Raw genomic sequence first — 21,616 nt, 5'->3', positions numbered from 1 at the left:
AGCCATTTATCTTGTTGCCGGCCTTTGCCCTTTAATAATAATGTGTGCTCTTCCACAAGAAGAGTGAAGAGGTTAACGATAGAACTCCTCCAATCCATCGCAGCGTTCCCCACCTCATATATATATATATATACCCCTCTATTAGTGAGACAGATTTCCACCTCTCTCTCCATTTAAAGTCTATAATTATTTCCTGCCCCCTATTCCAATCCCAACACCTGAGGGCAGAATCTTCACCCAAGACGTGAAGATGAATATTAGCCAACGTTCAGTCTGAACTCCGGGTTCCCCTTGAATAAACACAAGGAAAGAAGAAGGAGTGCGCCCTTGGCCTCCTGAACGAACGCCTAGATATTAAACACATATCTGTGCGTATGTTTTGTGGAACCTCCGCCCAGAGTGGCCCGGGGCCATGGAGACATGCTGCTAACGTTAAACGTCCTTCATTTCACAAGCTTGAACTCCTGACCTCCTTGTCGGATGAGAAGCTTGTTAAAAAAAATAAAAGACACCATGCGAAAAAGCTTCTGGAGGCCCGGGAGGACAGACCGGTTTATTGCCTTCCCTTCCCAGACAGCTGTTGGGCAACCAAAGTGTTTAAAGGGTGGAGGAAGGACGATCAGAACATTGATCAGTGAGGCAAAGGCATGCGGTAGGGCAAAGCGTTCCACCCCACCCAGCGTGTCACAGCTCACCTGAGACGCCTGACATCTCCACTTCCCCGTGTCACCAAAACCGATGACAGACGTCCCGCTTGTTACAGGATGAGCCCGCATATGGCCCAAATTTGTAAGACGTGACAGGTCAAGTGTGTCACCTGCTGACCTTTCTTCTCTATATATGCTCCTAGGCAGATTTCCGAAGAGCAAGGTAGTCTTCCTTACAGGAAAAATGCTTTTTTGAGAATATTTTAAAAAGGTATGACCAGATTAATGTGGGACTGTAAAAAAAAAAGACCCCCGTGCAACAAATTTCAGACAGAGGATCTGAAGTAAAAATATGATTTTTGTACTCTGAAAAAAAAAAAAAAAACCTTTGAGGGACACAAATACTGTCAGGTTATATTGTGAATAATAAATCAAAAAGTGGTTGCTCTAAGAGCCGGTTCACACTGGGGCGACTTGGTCGCCTGACAAGTCGCCTGCCATAGAGTAGCACAGGAGCCGTTCTAATAGGAGCGACACAAGTCGCTCCGACTTAGAAAAAGGGTCCTGTACTACTTTGGGGCGACCTGGAGCGACCTGCATTGACTTCAATGATATGAAGTCCGTGCAAGTCGCTCCAAGGTCGCAGTGCGCGCTGAGCACCGCGACTTCACAGGTCGCCCCAGCAAGTCGGATCGCCTCAGTGTGAACCGGCTCTTAGTGTCAAAGTGTGACGATATATCTCACCAGACACGTTATTAGGTACTAATGATCGACTGATATCGTTTTTTTAATGCCGATACTTTTGGTCATCGGATATCGGTATCGGCCAATATTTTCGGACATGTAAAAAATGTTTTTTTTTTCCTAAAGGTACTCTTTGTGGAGGGATCTGGGGGTCTAAAAGACCCCAAACCCCTCCTCGGCACTGAAAAGCATTCAAAACACCAAGTTTGGCTGTTTTGAATGCTGTCAGTTTTTTTTAATTCGGCACCGGGTACCCAGAAGTGATGTCATGACATCACTTCCGGGCTTTTTACATGGAGACCGGCACATGCGCACTTGTGGCACGGATACCGGCTTTCACGGGGACACATCTTCATGTTACACCGGGTCTTCTCTTCGGGCGGCGGTGGAGGTAGGATGCCTGGGTCTCCCGGTGGGACGGGAGACCCGGATGAGCCATGGAAGGTGGCGGGAGGGGGGGGGGGGGGGATATCCACTCCCGCTCCTTGTAATGACAGCCGAGCGGCTTCTCAGCCGCATTGGTTGTCATTACAAGACAGCTGACCGTCGGCTATGGATGCCGGTACCGGGGTGATGCCTCTAGCTGCAGGCATCACCCCAGGAAATTCACTTTCCCTAAATATCGGTAACCTCAGGGGCCGATTCCGATATATCGGGGAAAGTGCATATCGGCCCCCGATATGTCGGTGTTGCCGATAATCGGTCGATCCCTATTATTAGGTACACCTTGCTAGTACCGGGTTGGACCTACTTTTGCCTTCAGAACGACCTTAATTCTTCGTGCCATAAATCCAACAAGGTGTTGGAAACATTCCTCAGAGATTTTGCTCCATAGTGACATGATAGCATCACGCAGTTGCTGCAGATTTGTCAGCTGCACATCAATGATACGAATTTCCTATCCCACCACATCTCAAAGGTGCTCTATTGGACGAGATGTGGTGAGTGTGGAGGCCATTGAAGTACAGTGACCTCATTGTCATGTTCCTCCACATCCCAAAGGTGCTCTATTGGATGAGATGTGGTGAGTGTGGAGGCCATTGAAGTACAGTGACCTCATTGTCATGTTCCACCACATCCCAAAGGTGCTCTATTGGATGAGATGTGGTGAGTGTGGAGACCACTGGAGGACAGTGACCTCATTGTCATGTTCCACCACATCCTAATGGTGCTCTATTGGATGAGATCTGGTGAGTGTGGAGGCCATTGGAGTACAGTGACCTCATTGTCATGTTCCACCACATCTCAAAGGTGCTCTATTGGATGATATGTGGTGAGTGTGGAGGCCATTGGAGTACAGTGACCTCATTGTCATGTTCCACCACATCTCAAAGGTGCTCTATTGGATGAGATGTGGTGAGTGTGGAGGCCATTGGAGTACAATGACCTCATTGTCATGTTCCACCACATCCTAAAGGTGCTCTATAGGATGAGATGTGGTGAGTGTGGAGGCCATTGGAGTACAGTGACCTCATTGTCATGATGAAGAAACCAGTGGTGAGATGATTTGAGCTTGTTGACATGGTGCATTATCCTGCTGGAAGGAGCCATCAGAAGATGGGGACACTGTAGTCATAAAGGGATGGACATGGTCAGCAACAATACTCAGGTAGGCCGTGGCATTTAAACAATGCTCAATTGGTACTAAGGGGCCCAAAGTGTGTCAAGAAAATATCCCCCCACCCCATTACACCACCACCGCCCTCATCCATTGATACAAGGTAGGATGGATCCATGCTTTTATGTTGTTTATGCCAAATTCTGACACCACCATCTGAATGTCACAGCTGAAATCGAGACTCCTCAGACCAGGCAACATTTTTCCAATCTTCTATTGTTCTAATTTGGTGAGCCTGTGCAAATTGCAGCCTCAGTGTCAGGAAGGTTCTGCCAGGAGACAAGTTGGCAACCGCAGGCAAGGCCCTGCCCCTTGAATTTCCCAAAGCTAATTGGCAAATGTGAAAGCCCCAGCATGTGAATTGAGTGTGCTGCGCACCTGATGACAGTTAAGCATCAAGAGGCCTATTTAAGCTAGATCTGCTCCCAGGATCAGTGCTGTCTCGTCTACAGCGTTCCGTACCAGTCCTGCTTCCTGTTACCCGTGTTGCTCCTGAGATCTTGACCCGGCTTGCCTTTGACTACTCCAGTTCTCTGCCTGCACCGACCCCAGCTTGTTCTTTGACCATTCTCTCCACTTGTACCTGATCTGACCTCTCTGTGTATGACCCGGCTTGTCTGACTCTGCTTACCTTCCAGTATTCCTCGAGGCTCCCTAGTTGCTGCATTGATCCAACTACTCCCAGGACACCTGCCTCCGTCTGGAACTCTACGCCACCAGCAGTCCTGCAGCCTGCACGTCCACCGCCACTCGTGCGACTCTGCGCTTCCTGTTTACTCTATCAGGGGCTCTGAGTCAGAGGTGTAAGAGAGGCCTTCCTCCGCACATTCAGGCTCTACCTACCAGGTACGTGACACTCAGTTTCCTGTTCTTAGCTGACAGGAGTGGCACCCGATGTGGTGTTCTGCTGCTGTAGCCCATCTGCTTCACGATTCAATGTGTTGTGGGTTCAGAGATAGTATTCTGCATACCTTGGTTGTAACAAGTGGTTATTTGGGTTACTGTTGCCTTTCTATCCTCTCAAACCAGTCTGCCCATTCTTCTCTGACATCAATAAGGCATTTTTGTCCACACAACTGCCCCTCACTGGATATTTTCTCTTTTTCCCCACCATTCTCTGTAAACCTGAGAGATGGCTGTGCATGAAAATCCCAGTAGATCAGCAGTATTTGAGTTACTCAGACCAGCCCATCTGGCACCAAAAACCTTACCATGTTCAAAGCCATTTAAATTCCCTTCCTTCCCCATTCTGATGCTCGGTTTAAACTTCAGCAAGTCTTCTTCACCACGTCTAGATGCCTAATTGCACTGAGTTGCTGCCATGTGATTGGCTGATTAGCAATTTGTTACCAAGCAATTAAATAGGTGTACCTAATAAAGTATCCGGTGAATGTATAATCAACCAATTTGAAAATCGTGTTGCGCTATCCAAATAGAGTGCTATTGCATAAATGCATCAACATACCATCCAATCAGGTAATGAAACACTTCAGTGCATAAAAACAAATAAATCTATAGTGGACATGATAAATAAATACATAAAAGGTTCAGAGGAAATTCATCACAGAAAGAAAAGCGCTCAGTGCAAGCAGTCCATCAGTAAATGTATAGGTCGCCAGACTCCAGTGATCCAATGTGAATATACAGTACTCCACACCCGGGTGCACACCCCACTGACCAGTAGGTAAGACCTCAAGGATGGAGGTCTGGCTGTACTCTTGAGACATTTTCCACTGAGATAGATGATTGGATAGCGTGATCAAAGGCTCAGGAGAGAGGTTTCCATACAGCCAGGGCAGTCCACACATAAAACTCGATAAAGGATAGAGGCAAAGGATGAACTCCGTGTAGTAGTCTGAAAATTTTAGCATTTAATAAGATTAAAACTACTTCCAATAGACAGGTATGAAATCGCATGCATCACAGAGAAGCACGATCAATACCCTGGAGGGTGTTATGACGTCACCGTTGTAGCTCCACCCGAAGCATGTCATCCAATGATGACGCCCTATTAGACGAAACACATTGGACCGGCTGCCATACACACAGGCCGAATGTCGGCCGGTTTTTACTGAAAAACGGCTAATTTTGCCCACTTAGCACATGAGTACTAGGCTTAACTCTAGTCGACATTTGTTTTCACAAGAAGCCCAGGTACAACAGCGGAGCCCATCCTTCTCTGGCTACACGTATCAACAGCCCTGAAGAAGAGGGGAGGCTTATCACCTGAAATGCATTGGCTCAATCGCCATTTTAAATAAACCAGTGTAATCCTTCCATAAAGTGCGGCATCACTCAGGACACTGGATGCCCCTCTCTCCCTATCCAAATATTGATGGACACAGGAATTCAGATACTCTCAAGAAGCCCAAAACCAGGCCAGCTGAGGGGTCGGCAACACCGCAGCAACCACTAACAGGCCCAAGGGAAAAGAGCTGGGGATTGCCAGCAGACCAGCAGCCACCAGTTTAAAGGCCAACACCCAAATCAGACAACTGCTGGGGCCAAGCCCCCCACCTGGTAGGGTAACATGCTATCCGACCTGGATGGACACAGATAATCAACCTGATGCTTAAAACCACATGCGTCAAACACAAGGTCCGCAGGCCAAATCCAAACCGCCAGACCATTTCATGTGGCCCTCGCACCTCTCCTGCAGCTGCGACACCCCCCTCATCCCCACCCACACCTAGTCTCAGCGGTCAGCAGCAGAGAAGACGAAAGAACTCCTCCTCCAGACCTGCACTTTCTGCTTCCCAGCTTCGCACTCCAGCTTCTTCCTGGAAGCAGCACAAGGTAAGGGAGAGTCGGGGACTTCCAAAGGTGTTCTATCGAGTTGAGGTGCAGGCCAGTCAAGTCCCTCCACCCTAAACTCGCTCATCCATGTCTTTATGGACCTTGCTTTGTGCACTGGTGCACAGTCATGTTGGAACAGGAAGGGGCCATCCACAAACTGTTCCCACAAAGTTGGGAGCATGAAATTGTCCAAAATGTCTTGGTATGCTGACTCCTTAAGAGTTCCCTTCACTGGAACTAAGGGGCCCAACTCCTGAAAAACAACCCCACACCATAATCCCCCTTCCACCACATGACTTGGACCAGTGCACAAAACAAGGTCCATATAGACAAGTACGAGCGAGCTTGGGGTGGAGGAACTTGACTGTCCTGACCTCAACACCTTTGGGATGAATTAGAGCGGAGACTGCAAGCAAGGTCTTCGCATCCAACATCAGTGCATGACTTAACAAATGCGCTTCTAGAATGGTCAAACATTCCCATAGACACACTCCTTATCCTTGTGGACAGCCTTCCCAGAAGAGTTGAAGCTGTTATAGCTGCAAAGGGTGGGCCAACTCAATATTGAACCCTACGGACTAAGACTGGGATGCCATTAAAGTTCATGTGTGTGTAAAGGCAGGCGTCCCAATACATTTGACAATATATATATATATATATGATAGATATACACACATACACACTGGACCAATATATTCTAATATGCAATTTACAGTACAATACAACATGGCGGATTTATCATTATACTGGTCCAATACATATCTGAGTGGAACCTGTCCTGTTAAACCGCTGTATGGTCTTGGCCACCGTGCTGCAGCTCAGTTTCAGGGTCTTATCAACCTTCTTATAGCCTAGGGCCCTAGGCCATCTTTATGTAGAGCAACAATTCTTTTTTCAGATCCTCAGAGAGTTATTTGCCATGAGGTGCCATGTTGAACTTCCAATGACCAGTATGAGAGAGTGAGAGCGATAACACCAAATTTAACACACCTGCTCCCCATTTGTACCTGAAACCTTGTAACACTAACGAGTCACATGACACCGGGAAGGGAAAATGGCTAATTGGGCCCAATTTGGACATGGTCACTTAGGGGTGTACTCACTTTTGTTGCCAGCGGTTTAGACATTAATGGCTGTGTGTTGAGTTATTTTGAGGGGACAGTAAATTTACACTGTTATACAAGCTGTGCACTCACTACTTTACATTGCAGCAAAGTGTCATTTCTTCAGTGTTGTCACATGAAAAGATAGAATAAAATATTTACATAAATGTGAGGGGTGTACTCACTTATGTGGGATACTGTATATGGCACAGTGTGAGAGGGGGTCCTTACACGGGTCTCATCTATTCTGGATATATATGGCACAGTGTAGGAGAGGGCCCCTACATGGGTCTCATCTATTCCGATATATAAGGCACAGGACCCCCCCCTCATCCCAGTATGTTTGTGACACTAGCAGTGATTATGTTGGAGTCAAGACACTAAACATGTCACTCAGTCATCACTACAGGCAGCCAGCCGCTTCATACGGAGCTATAATTACCGCTGGATAATTGCATCATTGCTTGTGTGTTTAAGAGCACTTGTCAGTAGGGCCCGGGGCCAAACACAGAGGAGCTGCAGAATTAACCTCCCCTCATAATTACACCCCCGCCATGTCTTGTGCACACATCTTAATGGACTCATAAAAAAGGAAAAAGGGGGGGTATATAAACTGAGCCCCAAATTTTGTGACCTCTTCAACCCTCCACACAGTTCCAAGCCACTCCGTCACCAAACTCCTTCCTACATTCACATCGACGTCTACTGACCATAGGAGAAAGGAGGGCAGAAGGTTAGGTGCCATTGCTACCTGGGTTCCCAGGTTACTTAGCAAGGGTGTCGAAATCTCCTATGTTTGTACACGGTCTTCTTGGCTTTGGACATTTGGGGACCTCGGACTTGGAACTTTTTATCACTTATTTCCAGGCTTTCAGGCATTAAAGCACTTTGAAATCTCTTTTATTCAAGCCATATTTCACCTCAACAGAATCCTAGGAGCAAGTATCGAACACGTTATTTTATTTTTTATTTCTTTTATATTGCAGGCCAGACTGGAAAACCAGAAATAAAGATAGAATATCTGACTCCAGCTAACTGTGTTTTGGGACTTGCATACCCCCAGGTTATAAAGCTACGGAACTGAAACTCTTTGGTTTGTAATTGGTCTTCCTGGCCATGGACTTACGAGGATCCTTCTCTTGAAAAGTCTTTATTGTTCATTTCCAGTCTTATACTGTAGGCTCAATAAAGGCCCGTACACACGCACCGATTGTTGGCCGTAAATTTTCGGCCAACGTCCGATCGGCCGTTTTTCGGCTTGTTAGTATGATGCTTCCGACAACCGACTCCGACTTTTCGGCCGAACAAAATCTGGTGTGCATGCTATAAAATTTTTGTTGGCCAACAACAGAACGGCCGATTGTTCGTCAGTCAGTACAGATTTCGGCCGACAAAAATGTGATGATCAAGACTGGGCATGCTCAGAGAAGAAAAAACACACGAAAAGTAGACCAGAACATGACATCACTTCTGAAGTTGGTTGTTGTTGGCCGAGAAAATTTGTGTGCAGTCTAGAGCACATTTCAACCAACACTGGACAAAAGACGGCCGATCGGTCAGCCAACAATCGGTGCGTGTGTACGGGGCTTAATACTTTGAAATCTCTTTTAATCAGAAATGCATAGAAAAGAAAGAAAGAAAGGAGGCGCAAACACCTAGTGCATTACCCTTGGACACCTTTAAAACTTTTTATTAAAATGCCAAAAACATACTCACAGACATGAAAAGCATAAATCGCATTGAATGAGTCCACCACATGTGGAGGTATTCATCCCTGCAATTGGATGATTGACGCGTTTCGGGAGACACGCTCCCTTCCTCAGAGCTAGTCCACCTTTCAGCACGGTCAAATTTATACTGGATGTGCCAAGTGTGCCGACACCCGTCACTCCTCCTCTCTTTAATCAGGCCATATTGCACCTCAACAAAAAATTTTCAAGCCATATTTCACCTATATATATATATATATATATATATATATATAAATAAAATAAACAAAGCAAAGCACTCTGTGCTTAATTAGCTGCAGGGGAGATTATTGGAGGTCTAGGAATTCAAAATATTTCCAGCAACCACAGGAATCCCTTTCCTGAAGACTTTTTGGGTTTCTTCAGTTAAAGCCTTTCATAAAAGGATTGTATAATTATTTTTCTGAGGGTGCCGTCACTTCATTGCGCTCAAATTACAAACTGGTGGCTGAGAATTGCCATACCAGTGGCGTGCACCGAGTTCCCTCGTGCCCAACTTGGGGCCCTTTTACCTATATTGTGGTCCTCGGGTGCAAGCAGTCAGTAATGGCAGCATTGATCTGTAGAGGGGCTGTAACATCAGTGATCTCGAGCAGTCTCATGTTACACATCCACAACCGCCAACATTCCTACAGCCTTCAACTATGCCTGTAGCATGTCCCCAAGTCTCTGACAATCCAACATAGCACTACATATACTGAATATTACGTATAGTTTACTATACTTCAGCAATGAATGGACACAGGAGAGATCGGTACCAATCACTCACTGTGTTCATTTAGGAAAGGGGCTTGTAAATATGACAGCAGGTGGAAGGGGGTGCAGATCCTAGAACCAATTCCACTGCATTGCAGCAGGAGGGATAGAGAGGAAAAAAGCCTGCAGCACTACGGGGGGGGGGGGGGGGGTCAACAAAAGTCACAAGATTCAGCAAGAAGGCAGTGCAACATGTGCCTGGGCCCCCCTTTTGAACTGATGGAGCCTGGGCCCCAGACAGGAGGGCCAGCTGTACTGCCTTATTAGTGGCCCTGTCAGGTGCTACAGCCGAGGCCCTCCATGTCTAGGTCGGCCACCACTAGTCTAGGTGATGGAAGTTCAAGTGCTGGGAGAACTGACTTCATTGAGGCACGTACCTAGAGATTGTACCAGTAGCTCTGTCACAAACACTGGCCATTCTACACAGGCACATGACCAGCCAGCCTCTCCGTTCCATAGAGATGAAATCTCTCCAACTTTATAGGTCTAAGAAACGGACTTGGCTGAAGTGAACCCATCACATGAACACTGCCCATTCCCTGCAGGAACATGACCAATCATCTTTCCAGTTCCACAGAGATTAAAGCTCTCGATTTTGATTGGGACTTGGTGGAAATTGACCTGTCACATGAACAGCAACCATTCCTCAAAGGCACATGACCAATCAATGCCTTGGTTCCATACAGATGAAAACTCTCCATCTACACAGGTCTATGGAACGGACTTTGCTGAACCCATCACATGTATGCCGGCCATTACCCACATGCACATGACCAATCAGCCTATCGATTTCAAAGAGATTAAAACTCTCCATGCATCTTGATTGGTCTGTGAAATGGACATGGCTAAAGTGAACCTGTCAAACATACCCCAACCCTTCCCACAGGCACATAACCAATCAGCCTCTCAGTTCAATAGAGATGAAAGCTCTCCAACTTTGTAGGCCTGAGGAACTGACTTGGCTAAAGTGAACCCATTACAAGTAACCTTACCATTCCCTGCAGACACATGACTAATCAGCTTCCTAGTTCCATAGGTCTGAATAATGGTGAACCTGCCATTCCCCACAGGCACATGACCAATCCCTCAGTCCCATAGACATGAAAGCTTTCCATCTACATAGGTCTGGGGAACGGACTTGGCTGAAGGGACTCTCAAAACAATGAAAGGAATGAAGGGCAACCTCAGCCTGGCCTGGCGGGAGCCCAGGCTGAGACCGCCATTCATTTCAATACCAGTGGGTCTGCATTGATGTGAAGCTTCATGGGATCCATCCTTTGCTCAACAGTTGCTTGGAGCCGAGACATGCTCCTGCCCTGGCCTGCACTCACAGAGGAGGACACAGGATTGATTTCCTTGTAGCCTGAACGGCACACATTTTCCATTACCGGTTCCCAATGGAAGGGCTTACCTTTAGCAAACTTCATGTAATGCACTCGCTTCTTAGAGGTCTTGGACTTTTCTTCCAGGCTGAAGGATTTTTTGCTGTCATTGGCAGGAAAATCTGAAAGAGAAGAAATATTTTTGTTAATTTTTTTACTCCTATGAACATCCTGGGAGAGGATTTCTATGGTGGTGCTTATAATAAATACTCCGATACGTCTTCCTTTGGGGTCAGACCTCCTGGTAGCAAGAAACTGTTTATGCCAAGATCACTCCTCTCCTGCTCATCTATTACACATAAGACCCATATTAATAAAATATCCAGAAATACCTGAAAAAGAGGTAATCATGACCTATCCAGTCTTTGCTCCCTCTAACATAGCAGGTGATGGGCAGTGAACAGCTTCCTCCATGAGAAGAGGAGCAAGCTGAGCAAGGGACTACATGTCCCATAGTACCCTGCACTGCCAAAAGCGAGAGGTGTGTGACAAAATGTGCGTCTGGGCGTAGCCACAGTGAGGTGAGCCATGCGGGGTGCAAGGACATGACTGTTCCAGTCTTTTTTCCCTCGAAGGCTAAGTTTACACTTGCATTAAAAGCAGGCGTTTGAGAGGAGTTAAAAACGCCCCTCAAATGCTTATGCAAATGATACAATGGACAGCACACAGTGCTGTGCACACTATTAAAACATGTAGTGTTGGTGTCGGGTTGCTTCAAGATGGAAGCCTCTTGTCGAGTCAGGAGGCGTTTTGAAGCCTTTCAACGCCTCCTATTCAAGTCTATGGTAACGTTTCGCAAGCGCTCTGGCAGGCAGTTACGGTGCAGTTGCAGGGCATTAAGATTAGTTTATTAACTGTATATAATAACTGGAATAGGCGTTTGTGGAGCAGTTTTAACGCGCCTTGACGCTCATCAAAAGCTTCAAAACTGCCCATAGGGCATTTGGAGAGCATTTTTAACTCCTCATTAACGCTTGTAAAATGCCAGTCTAACGCCCATACTAAAGCGCATTAACCACTTGCCTACCGGGCATTTCTACCCCCTTTCTGCCCAGGTCAATTTTCAGCGCCGCCACACTTTGAATAAAACAAAATTATTTGCATTTTTTTCACACAGATAGAGCTTTCTTTTGGTGGCATTTAATCAAATTTCAAAAGAAAAAAAAAAACCTTTCATAGTTTGGTATAAAATTTTGCAAACAGGTCATTTTTCTCTTTCACTGATGTGCGCTGATGAGGCTGCATTGGTGGGCGCTGATAGGCGTCACTGATGGGCACTTGTAGGCGACACTGATGAGGAGGCACTGATTGGCAGTACTGATGGGCGCTGATAGGTGGCACTGGTAGGCGACACTGACGGGAGGCACTGATTGGCAGCACTGATGAGCACCGGTAGGCGACGCTGATGGGAGGCACTGATTGGAAGCACTGATGGGCACTGGTAGGCAACATTGATGGGCAATGGTAGGCAACATTGATGGGCAATGGTAGGCAACACTGATGGGCAATGGTAGGCAACACTGATGAGGAGGCACTGATTGGCAGCACTGATGGGCACTGTTGGGACTGTCCTGATTATTAGTGTAGATGTCCCTTTTAGAGAAGCAGGTTATCAGCTCTCTTCTCCTCTCCTCATGCTGTCAGCATGAGGAAGAGTGTGGATAACCGGCTTCTGTTGACATCCGTGATCAGCTGTGATTGGATAGAGCTGATCATGTGGTAAAGTGTGGCTCTTAATCTCAATATGGGATCAGTAGTGTCTCTGCAATCACAAAGCCTGCCTCCTGCACCCTGCAGTGGGCACGTTAACGGGACTCCCAAAACTAGACGACCACGCTGTAGCTGTTATTTGGCTATAGCACAGTCGAGAAGTTGTTAAAGCGAGTCTAACACCCGGAATATTGTTATAGGTGCATTGGTTAGGCATTAGAGTTGTAGTCAAGCGTAAACAAGCTCTAACCTAGCCGGATATAGATGGGGAGCAGTGGAAAAGAGCTTTTTTTAATATAGGGAGGAGCGCACTAAACAAGGGCCTACATGCTCCATAATGCCATCAGCAGCAAAGGACATGTGACAAGTATGTGTCTGGGTGTAGCCACAGTGAGGTGAGCCAATCAGGCCACAAGAATGTAACCATTTCAGTCTATCAACCCCCTCTAGATAGCCACCAATGGGTGGGGAGCTGCAGAGAACAACTTCTTCAATGAAGAGAGAAGTAGGCTGAATGAGGGACTACATGTCCCATAGTACCTTGCTCTACCAGCATCAACAGGTGTATGACACCTGGATTTTGCAAAGGCATTTGATACAATTCCCCACAAATGTTTACTTTACAAACTGAGGTCTGTTGGCATGGACCATAGGGTGAGTACCTGGATTGAAAACTGGCTACAGGGGTGGGTCCAAAGGGTGGTGATAAATGGTGAGTATTTGGAATGGCCCATTGTGGTAAGCAGGTTCCCACAAGGATCTGTCCTGGGACCAATTCTGTTTAATTCATTTATAAATGATTTAGAGGATGGGAAAAACAGCTAAATCCCAGTATTAGCGGATGATACAAAGGTAAGCAGGGCAATAACTTCTACGCAGGAGGTGGAAACCTTACACAAAGATCTAAAATCAAATAATGGGGTGGGCAACTATATGGCAAATGAGGTTTAACCACTTGCCGACCACCGCACGACTATTTACAGCGGCGGTCAGCCCCTCACAGGCAAAGCGACGTAGGGCTACGTCGCTAGCCTGTGAGGCTCTGGGGAGCGAGCGCATGCCGCCGGAGGCGCGCTCCCGCTCGGTCACGGACCCCCCGCCGGGCACTCGCGATTGTCCGTTACACCAGGAGAAAGGCAGGCGGCTAATGTAAACAAAGCCGCCTGTCATCCTCCCCTGTGTAAGAATGGAGATCATACGGTTCTGCTATGTAGGACCGTTGATCTCTGTTCTTACACCAGTAGCCACATCCAATCACAGTTAGAATCACGCCCCTAGGGATACACTTAACCCCTCCCTCTCAAAAAAAGTTAACCCCTCCCCTACCAGTGTCATTTTTACAGTAACAGTGCATATGTATAGCACTGATTACTGCAGTAATGTCACTGGTACCCCCAAAAGTGTCAAAAATGTCAGTCAAGGGTCCGATCTGTCTGCCGCAATGTTGCAGTCCCGCAAGAAGAAAAAAAAAAAAAAAAAAATCGCAGATCGCCGCCATTACTCGTTAAAAAAAAAAAAACAACAAAAATGACAAAAATCTTTCCCTTAGTTAGTAAATGCAATAACGTTTGCGCAAACCAATCAAAATATGCTTTTTGCGATTTTTTTTTACCAAATATATGTAGCATAAAACAAATTGGCCTAAAATGTTAAGATTTTGATTTTTACATTTTTTTTTGGAAATTTCATATAAAAAAAGTGAAAAATATTATTTTTGCAAAATTGACGCTCTTTTTTTGTTTATAGCGCATGATCCAAAAATCGCACAGGTGATCAAATACCACCAAAAGAAAGCTTCGTTTGTGGGGAAAAAAGGACGTCAAATTCGTTTAGGTACAGCGTCGCACGACCGCGCAATTGTCCGTTAAAGTCACGCAGTGCCGAATCGCAAAATAGGCCCTGGTCGGGAAGGGGGTCAAATTGTCCGGGGCTTAAGTGGTTAATGTTGAAAAATGTAAGGTAATGCATTTCAGTGCTAAAAATACGAGCGCATGTTACTCGCTAGGGGGAGAACCTTTGGGGGAATCCAGGATAGAAAAGGACCTGGGGGTCCTAGTAGACAAGCTCAGCAGTGGCATGCAATGTCAAGCTGCTGCAAGCAAAGCCAACAGAATACCGGCATGCATTAAAAAGGGGATTCACTCCAGAGAGAATAAAATATGCCCTGATGCACCCCGTGACGCACCTCCATCCCTCAATAACATAGAAAGTTGCAAAGATTTGCCCTTGGGACTTTGAATGAGGTGTGACACACCCAAAGATACAATGTAAAAAGCAAGTTTATTGGAACATACAATGTCAGCAGGTAAACACAGACAGGTACCATATTATGAAACAGATTTGAGATGTTATACATTGTATATTATATATTCATAGTCAAGTTCAGTATTCCATAGAGCAATCCATGGTAGGTATAAAAATGCATCCCGGTAACCCGACGCTGATGCGAGACACTAAGGGGCCCATACTTACAAATCTGTTAAAAGAAATTGCATGCTCATGATCCATTGGCTGCCGCTGAGAATGCCTATCCCAGGAGCTGTGGACCTGGGATCCACGTGGGCCCGGCAGGACAAACAGGGCCAGATTTGCAAGTATGAGCCCCTTGGTGGCCCCTTAGTGTCTTGCATCAGTATAACATTATCTACTATCTTTATTACATGCTACAAACTGTCTATTTCCCAGAAACCATGTATCGCATCAACCCCTGAGGAAGTGATGCACCCCGTGACGCACCTCACGGGGTGCATCAATGAATGAAACCCCTGAATACTGCACTATGAGGAGTCCGTCTCTCTGTTTGGTTTGTGTCCCCTGAGATTGACACACAGGAACTTCCTTCACAAGGGCGCACATTGGATTTAGATCACGGAGATCTAACAAGTGCACTTTGATCTCCTCCTGTTGTCATACGGTAACCGAGATCAACTACATTTGTTGAGTTCGTATTTCTCCTATTTTTTGGCGGAGTTCGGAGGGTGCCACCATCACTACTTCTCCGTCTAATATCTTTATTTGCACGATTGAGCAGCAGAATTACCTGGTTGAAATCCCTATTGAAAATTACTCTGCACATGGGTTGATTTTTTCTGAACGATTATTGAATATTCATCACGTCTTTTTGCACCATAGCACTTTATATTGATTTTTAATTGACATTAATTGAGTTATTTATTTACAACATAATTCAGTTTGTATCCACAATTTTATGTTTATTATAGAAGTGATAACTTTCACCATTTTCATATATTTATTTTTTTTTCATATATTTATTTTTTTATATTTATTGGGATTATTGCACCACTGCGCTTTTGTAGTGTTATTCTAATTTTGAGGAATTTGCGCTGCTTAAATTGCAGTTTGTGATTTAACATTCAAATGGTCATTTGCTGTATAGGATTATAAAGTGTGAACTGGAGTTTGGCTTCAATTTGTTTGTGTATTTAAATCTGCTAGTTGATCTAACACTCCCCCCCCCCCCCCCAGACTGACAATGCTGCTGTGCCCCTTCATCCAGAGTGGGGGCGCTCTAATACAGGCGTTGTGTTACTGGCCAAAACAGGGGGGAAAAAAAAAAAAAAAATAAGAAAAAATGTACTAAGCTGCAATACATTGCATTTCTGGTTTTAGGTGCAATATCATTTTAAGGACCAGCATAGATATGCTTGTAGCACACCTGGCCTAAGTCTCTCGCTCTCTCATATTATATGTGTATATATATATATATATATATATATATATATATATATATATATATATATACACACATACACACACACACATACACACACACACATACATACACACCATATATCACATAAGTGAGTACACCCCTCACATTTTTGTAAATATTTTATTCTATCTTTTCATGTGACAACACTGAAGAAATGACACTTTGCTACAATGTAAAGTAGTGAGTGTACAGCTTGTATAACAGTGTAAATTTACTGTCCCCTCAAAATAACTCAACACACAGCCATACATGTCTAAACCGCTGGCAACAAAAGTGAGTACACCCCTAAGTGACAATGTCCACATTGGGCCCAATTAGCCATTTTCCCTCCCCAGTGTCATGTAATTCGTTAATGTTACAAGGTCTCAGGTGTGAATGGGGAGCAGGTGTGTTACATTTGGTGTTATCGCTCTCACTCTCTCATACTGGTCACTGGAAGTTCAACATGGCACCTCATGGCAAAGAACTCTCTGAGGAGCTGACAAAAAATAATTATTGCTCTACAAAAAGATGGCCTAGGCTATAAGAAGATTGCCAAGACTCTGAAATTGAGCTGCAGCATGGTGGCCAAGCCCATACAGCGGTGTAACAGGACAGGTTCCACTCAGAACAGGCCTCGCCATGGTCAACCAAAGAAGTTGAGTGCACCTGCTCAGTGTCATTTCCAGAGGTTGTCTTTGGGAAATAGATGTATGAGTGCTGCCAGCATTGCTGCAGAGGTTGAAGGGGTGGGGGGTCAGCCTGTCAGTGCTCAGACCATACGCCGCACACTGCATCAAACTGATCTGCATGGCTGTCGTCCCAGAGAAAGGCCTCTTCTAAAGATGATGAACAAGAAAGCCCACAAACAGTTTGCTGAAGACAAGCAGACTGAGGACATGGATTACTGGAACCATGTCCTGTGGTCTGATGAGACCAAGATAAACGTATTTGGTTCAGATGGTGTCAAGCGTGTGTGGCGGCAACCAGGTGAGGAGTACAAAGACAAGTGTGTCTTCTCTACAGTGAAGCATGGTGGTGGGAGTGTCATGGTCTGGGGCTGCATGAGTGCTGCCGGCACTGGGGAGCTACAGTTCATTGAGAGAACCATGAATGCCAACATGTACTGTGACATACTGAAGCAGAGCATGATCCCCTCCCTTCGGAGATTGGGCAGCAGGCAGGGCCGGACTGGCTTGCCGGGATAGCGGGAAAATTCCCGCCAGGCCGGCTGCCCTGGGGCTGCTGTCGGCTATGAGCTGAGCTCAGCTGCTCTGGGATGTTTTTTTTTTTTTTTTTCTCTCACAAGAGCAGCGGCTGGGTGCCGCCCACTTCATTAGAACTGGTGCCTGGTTGAGTGATTTGCTTTGCAGTGCAGCCACGCCTCTTTTGGTCAGCAGGCTGAGTCGGGGCTTTCACAGAGCTCCAGTACAGGTGGGCGGAGCTAGAAGAGGTTACACAGACAGCAGTCCCGATCATTGCTTCCTGCCCAGCACACATCTCTCCCTGTATGACCTGATCTGAGAGGACAGATGTATGGCAGCCTTCATCTTCTCCCCGTGAGTCCTGACCTTCTCTGCCTTCTACCCTCTACTATGCTGTGTGTAAACCTGCCCTGCAGACAGAGAGACACTTTCTTGAACAGGTTAGAGATATACTGGGACATCTGAGGTGATATATAGATGTATTCCACACACATCTTATATAATAAGTTATAGTATGTATATGGAATACATCTATGTATCACCTCAGAAGTCTAAGGGCTCTTTCACACGGGCTTTCCGTGTGAGAGCTCCGCTGCGGGACTTTTTTTTTTTTTTTTTTCACGGAGCGGATGACATTTCTGTCATCCGCTCCGTAGGTCCGAATATCATCCCATCCGTTTGCGGATGATATGCGGACCTAATGTAAGTCTATGGGGGATTGCGGATGTCAGCGGATGACACCGCTGACATCCGATTTTCCTTCCTTTCCGTTTTTTGAACGGAACAAAAATAGGATTTTTTCTGTTCCAAAAAACGGAACAGAACTGACAGGAGGAAAATTGGATGTCAGCGGATGGTATTCCGCTGACATCCGCAATGCCATAGACTTACATTATGTCCGCAAATCATCCGCAAAAAAATAGGATGATTTGCGGACATACGGAGCGCCCGTGTGAAAGAGCCCTAAGCATATTCCTAATCCTAACCTATTAGAAAATCTAAGTATAAACAGCACTGAATGTAAATACATAACAGGGCCAACTCCAGGAAAGTATAAAAAATAAAGTCTGCCCTTGCAGTGTAGGTGTGGGGAGGGGGAGGGGGAGAAATGCCTCTTTTAGCTTATTCCATGCTGCAGACAGCTCCAGTGCTCTCTTCCTCCACACAAAGTCCTGACATCATCACATACAATGCAGGGACATTAACCCTGTATAGGATGATTGGGAGGCTGGAGTGTGACCACAGCCAGTACTTTACATAGAAGCTGAAGGGGACAAGTTACAGCACTGGAGGAAGCCTACAGGAGCAAGGAATAAGGTAAAGCTGGCTACACGCAGATTGAGATTTCTCTAGTTCAGCAGGGAACAGCTGAATTTCAATCTGAGTGTAGCTCCCCCAGTATTCAGGGTGTAACATGTTCTAGTTACCCCCTCTCCTCAGGCACCTGTACCATGTCCGCAACCTCTGATCACCTCCTGTACAATATCCGCAACCTCTGATCACCTCCTGTACAATATCCGCAACCTCTGATCACCTCCTGTACCATATCCGCAACCTCTGATCACCTCCTGTACAATATCCACAACCTCTGATCACCTCCTGTACAATATCCACAACCTCTGATCACCTCCTGTACAATATCCACAACCTCTGATCACCTCCTGTACAATATCCGCAACCTCTGATCACCTCCTGTACAATATCCGCAACCTCTGATCACCTCCTGTACAATATCCACAACCTCTGATCACCTCCTGTACAATATCCACAACCTCTGATCACCTCCTGTACAATATCCACAACCTCTGATCACCTCCTGTACAATATCCGCAACCTCTGATCACCTCCTGTACAATATCCGCAACCTCTGATCACCTCCTGTACAATATCCGCAACCTCTGATCACCTCCTGTACAATATCCGCAACCTCAGATCACCTTCTGTACCATATCCGCAACCTCTGATCACCTCCTGTACAATATCCGCAACCTCTGATCACCTCCTGTACAATATCCGCAACCTCTGATCACCTCCTGTACAATATCCGCAACCTCTGATCACCTCCTGTACAATATCCGCAACCTCTGATCACCTCCTGTACAATATCCGCAACCTCTGATCACCTCCTGTACAATATCCACAACCTCTGATCACCTCCTGTACAATATCCACAACCTCTGATCACCTCCTGTACAATATCCACAACCTCTGATCACCTCCTGTACAATATCCACAACCTCTGATCACCTCCTGTACAATATCCACAACCTCTGATCACCTCCTGTACAATATCCACAACCTCTGATCACCTCCTGTACAATATCCGCAACCTCTGATCACCTCCTGTACCATATCCGCAACCTCTGATCACCTCCTGTACCATGTCCGCAACCTCTGATCACCTCCTGTACCATGTCCGCACAGCCCATGACATCTCCTGTACCATGTCCGCACAGCCCGTGACATCTCCTGTACCATGTCCGCACATCCCCTGACATCTCCTGTACCATGTCCGCACAGCCCCTGACATCTCCTGTACCATGTCCGCACAGCCCCTGACATCTCCTGTACCATGTCTGCAGCCCATGACATCTCCTGTACAATGTCCGCAGCCCATGACCCCTCCTGTACCATGTCCGCACAGCCCATGACATCTCCTGTACCATGTCCGCACAGCCTGTGACATCTCCTGTACCATGTCCGCACAGCCTGTGACATCTCCTGTACCATGTCCGCACAGCCTGTGACATCTCCTGTACCATGTCCGCACATCCCCTGACATCTCCTGTACCATGTCCGCACAGCCCCTGACATCTCCTGTACCATGTCCGCACAGCCCCTGACATCTCCTGTACCATGTCTGCAGCCCATGACATCTCCTGTACAATGTCCGCAGCCCATGACCCCTCCTGTACCATGTCCGCACAGCCCATGACATCTCCTGTACCATGTCCGCACAGCCTGTGACATCTCCTGTACCATGTCCGCACAGCCTGTGACATCTCCTGTACCATGTCCGCACAGCCTGTGACATCTCCTGTACCATGTCCGCACATCCCCTGACATCTCCTGTACCATGTCTGCAGCCCATGACATCTCCTGTACAATGTCCGCAGCCCATGACCCCTCCTGTACCGTGTCTGCAGCCCATGACCTCTCCTGTACAATGTCCGCAGCCCATGGCATCTCCTGTACAAGGTCCACAGCCCATGGCATCTCCTGTACAAGGTCCGCAGCCCATGACATTTCCTGAACAATGTCCGCAGCCCATGACATTTCCTGTACCATGTCTTCAACCTCTGACCATCTCCTGTATCCTGTACGTGGTCTCTGACATCTCCTGTACTGTGTCCGCAGCCTCTGACAAGCTCCTGTAACATATCCGCAGCCTCTGACCAGCTCCTGTAACATATCCGCACCCTCTGACCAGTTCCTGTAACATGTCCACAGCCTCTGACAAGCTCCTGTAACATATCCGCACCCTCTGACCAGTTCCTGTAACATATCCGCAGCCTCTGACCAGCTCCTGTAACATATCCGCAGCCTCTGACCAGCTCCTGTAACATATCCGCAGCCTCTGACCAGCTCCTGTAACATATCCGCAGCCTCTGACCAGCTCCTGTAACATATCCGCAGCCTCTGACCAGCTCCTGTAACATATCCGCAGCCTCTGACAAGCTCCTGTAACATATCCGCAGCCTCTGACAAGCTCCTGTAACATATCCGCAGCCTCTGACAAGCTCCTGTAACATATCCGCAGCCTCTGACAAGCTCCTGTAACATATCCGCAGCCTCTGACCAGTTCCTGTAACATGTCCACAGCCTCTGACAAGCTCCTGTAACATGTCCACAGCCTCTGACCATCTCTTTTCTTTTATCGTGTCTGCAGTCTCTGAGGGAGCCTGGAAAGAAGTTTGCTCTTATATTTATAAAGTCCTATGTGCTTTCATGTCTGTCTTATCTATATATAATACACTTTTCAAATGTGCTTTAAAACTCATGGTTTTCCCTATTGTGAACAAGAAAATAATGGCGTTATGCTGTTGGGCCGGTATAACAATTCTATGGGGCTGGTATGAAATTATTTCCAGGGCTGAATTTTATTCCCAGTCCAGCCCTGGCAGCAGGGCAGTATTCCAACATGATAACGACCCCAAACACACCTCCAAGATAACCACTGCCTTGTTAATGAAGC

The 21,616-nt window shown here is 46.5% G+C and overlaps 1 protein-coding gene across 1 annotated transcript in view; it reads right to left on the bottom strand.

The window, feature by feature from the left end:
• PINX1 (PIN2 (TERF1) interacting telomerase inhibitor 1) overlaps positions 1 to 21,616 on the bottom strand; it is a 264,522-nt gene that overhangs the window by 208,750 nt on the left and 34,156 nt on the right. Inside the window, exon 5 of the mRNA XM_082249517.1 lies at positions 10,824 to 10,916. Coding sequence (XP_082105643.1) covers positions 10,824 to 10,916 — 93 coding nt within the window. The remainder of the gene's footprint in view (positions 1 to 10,823; positions 10,917 to 21,616) is intronic.

This window comes from Pelophylax lessonae (genome assembly GCF_965119305.1).
Source record: "Pelophylax lessonae genome assembly, chromosome: 3".
Classification (NCBI taxonomy): Eukaryota; Metazoa; Chordata; class Amphibia; order Anura; family Ranidae; genus Pelophylax; species Pelophylax lessonae.
Note: the sequence above shows the minus strand (reverse complement) of the source record. Positions and strands in the feature narration are given on the sequence as shown.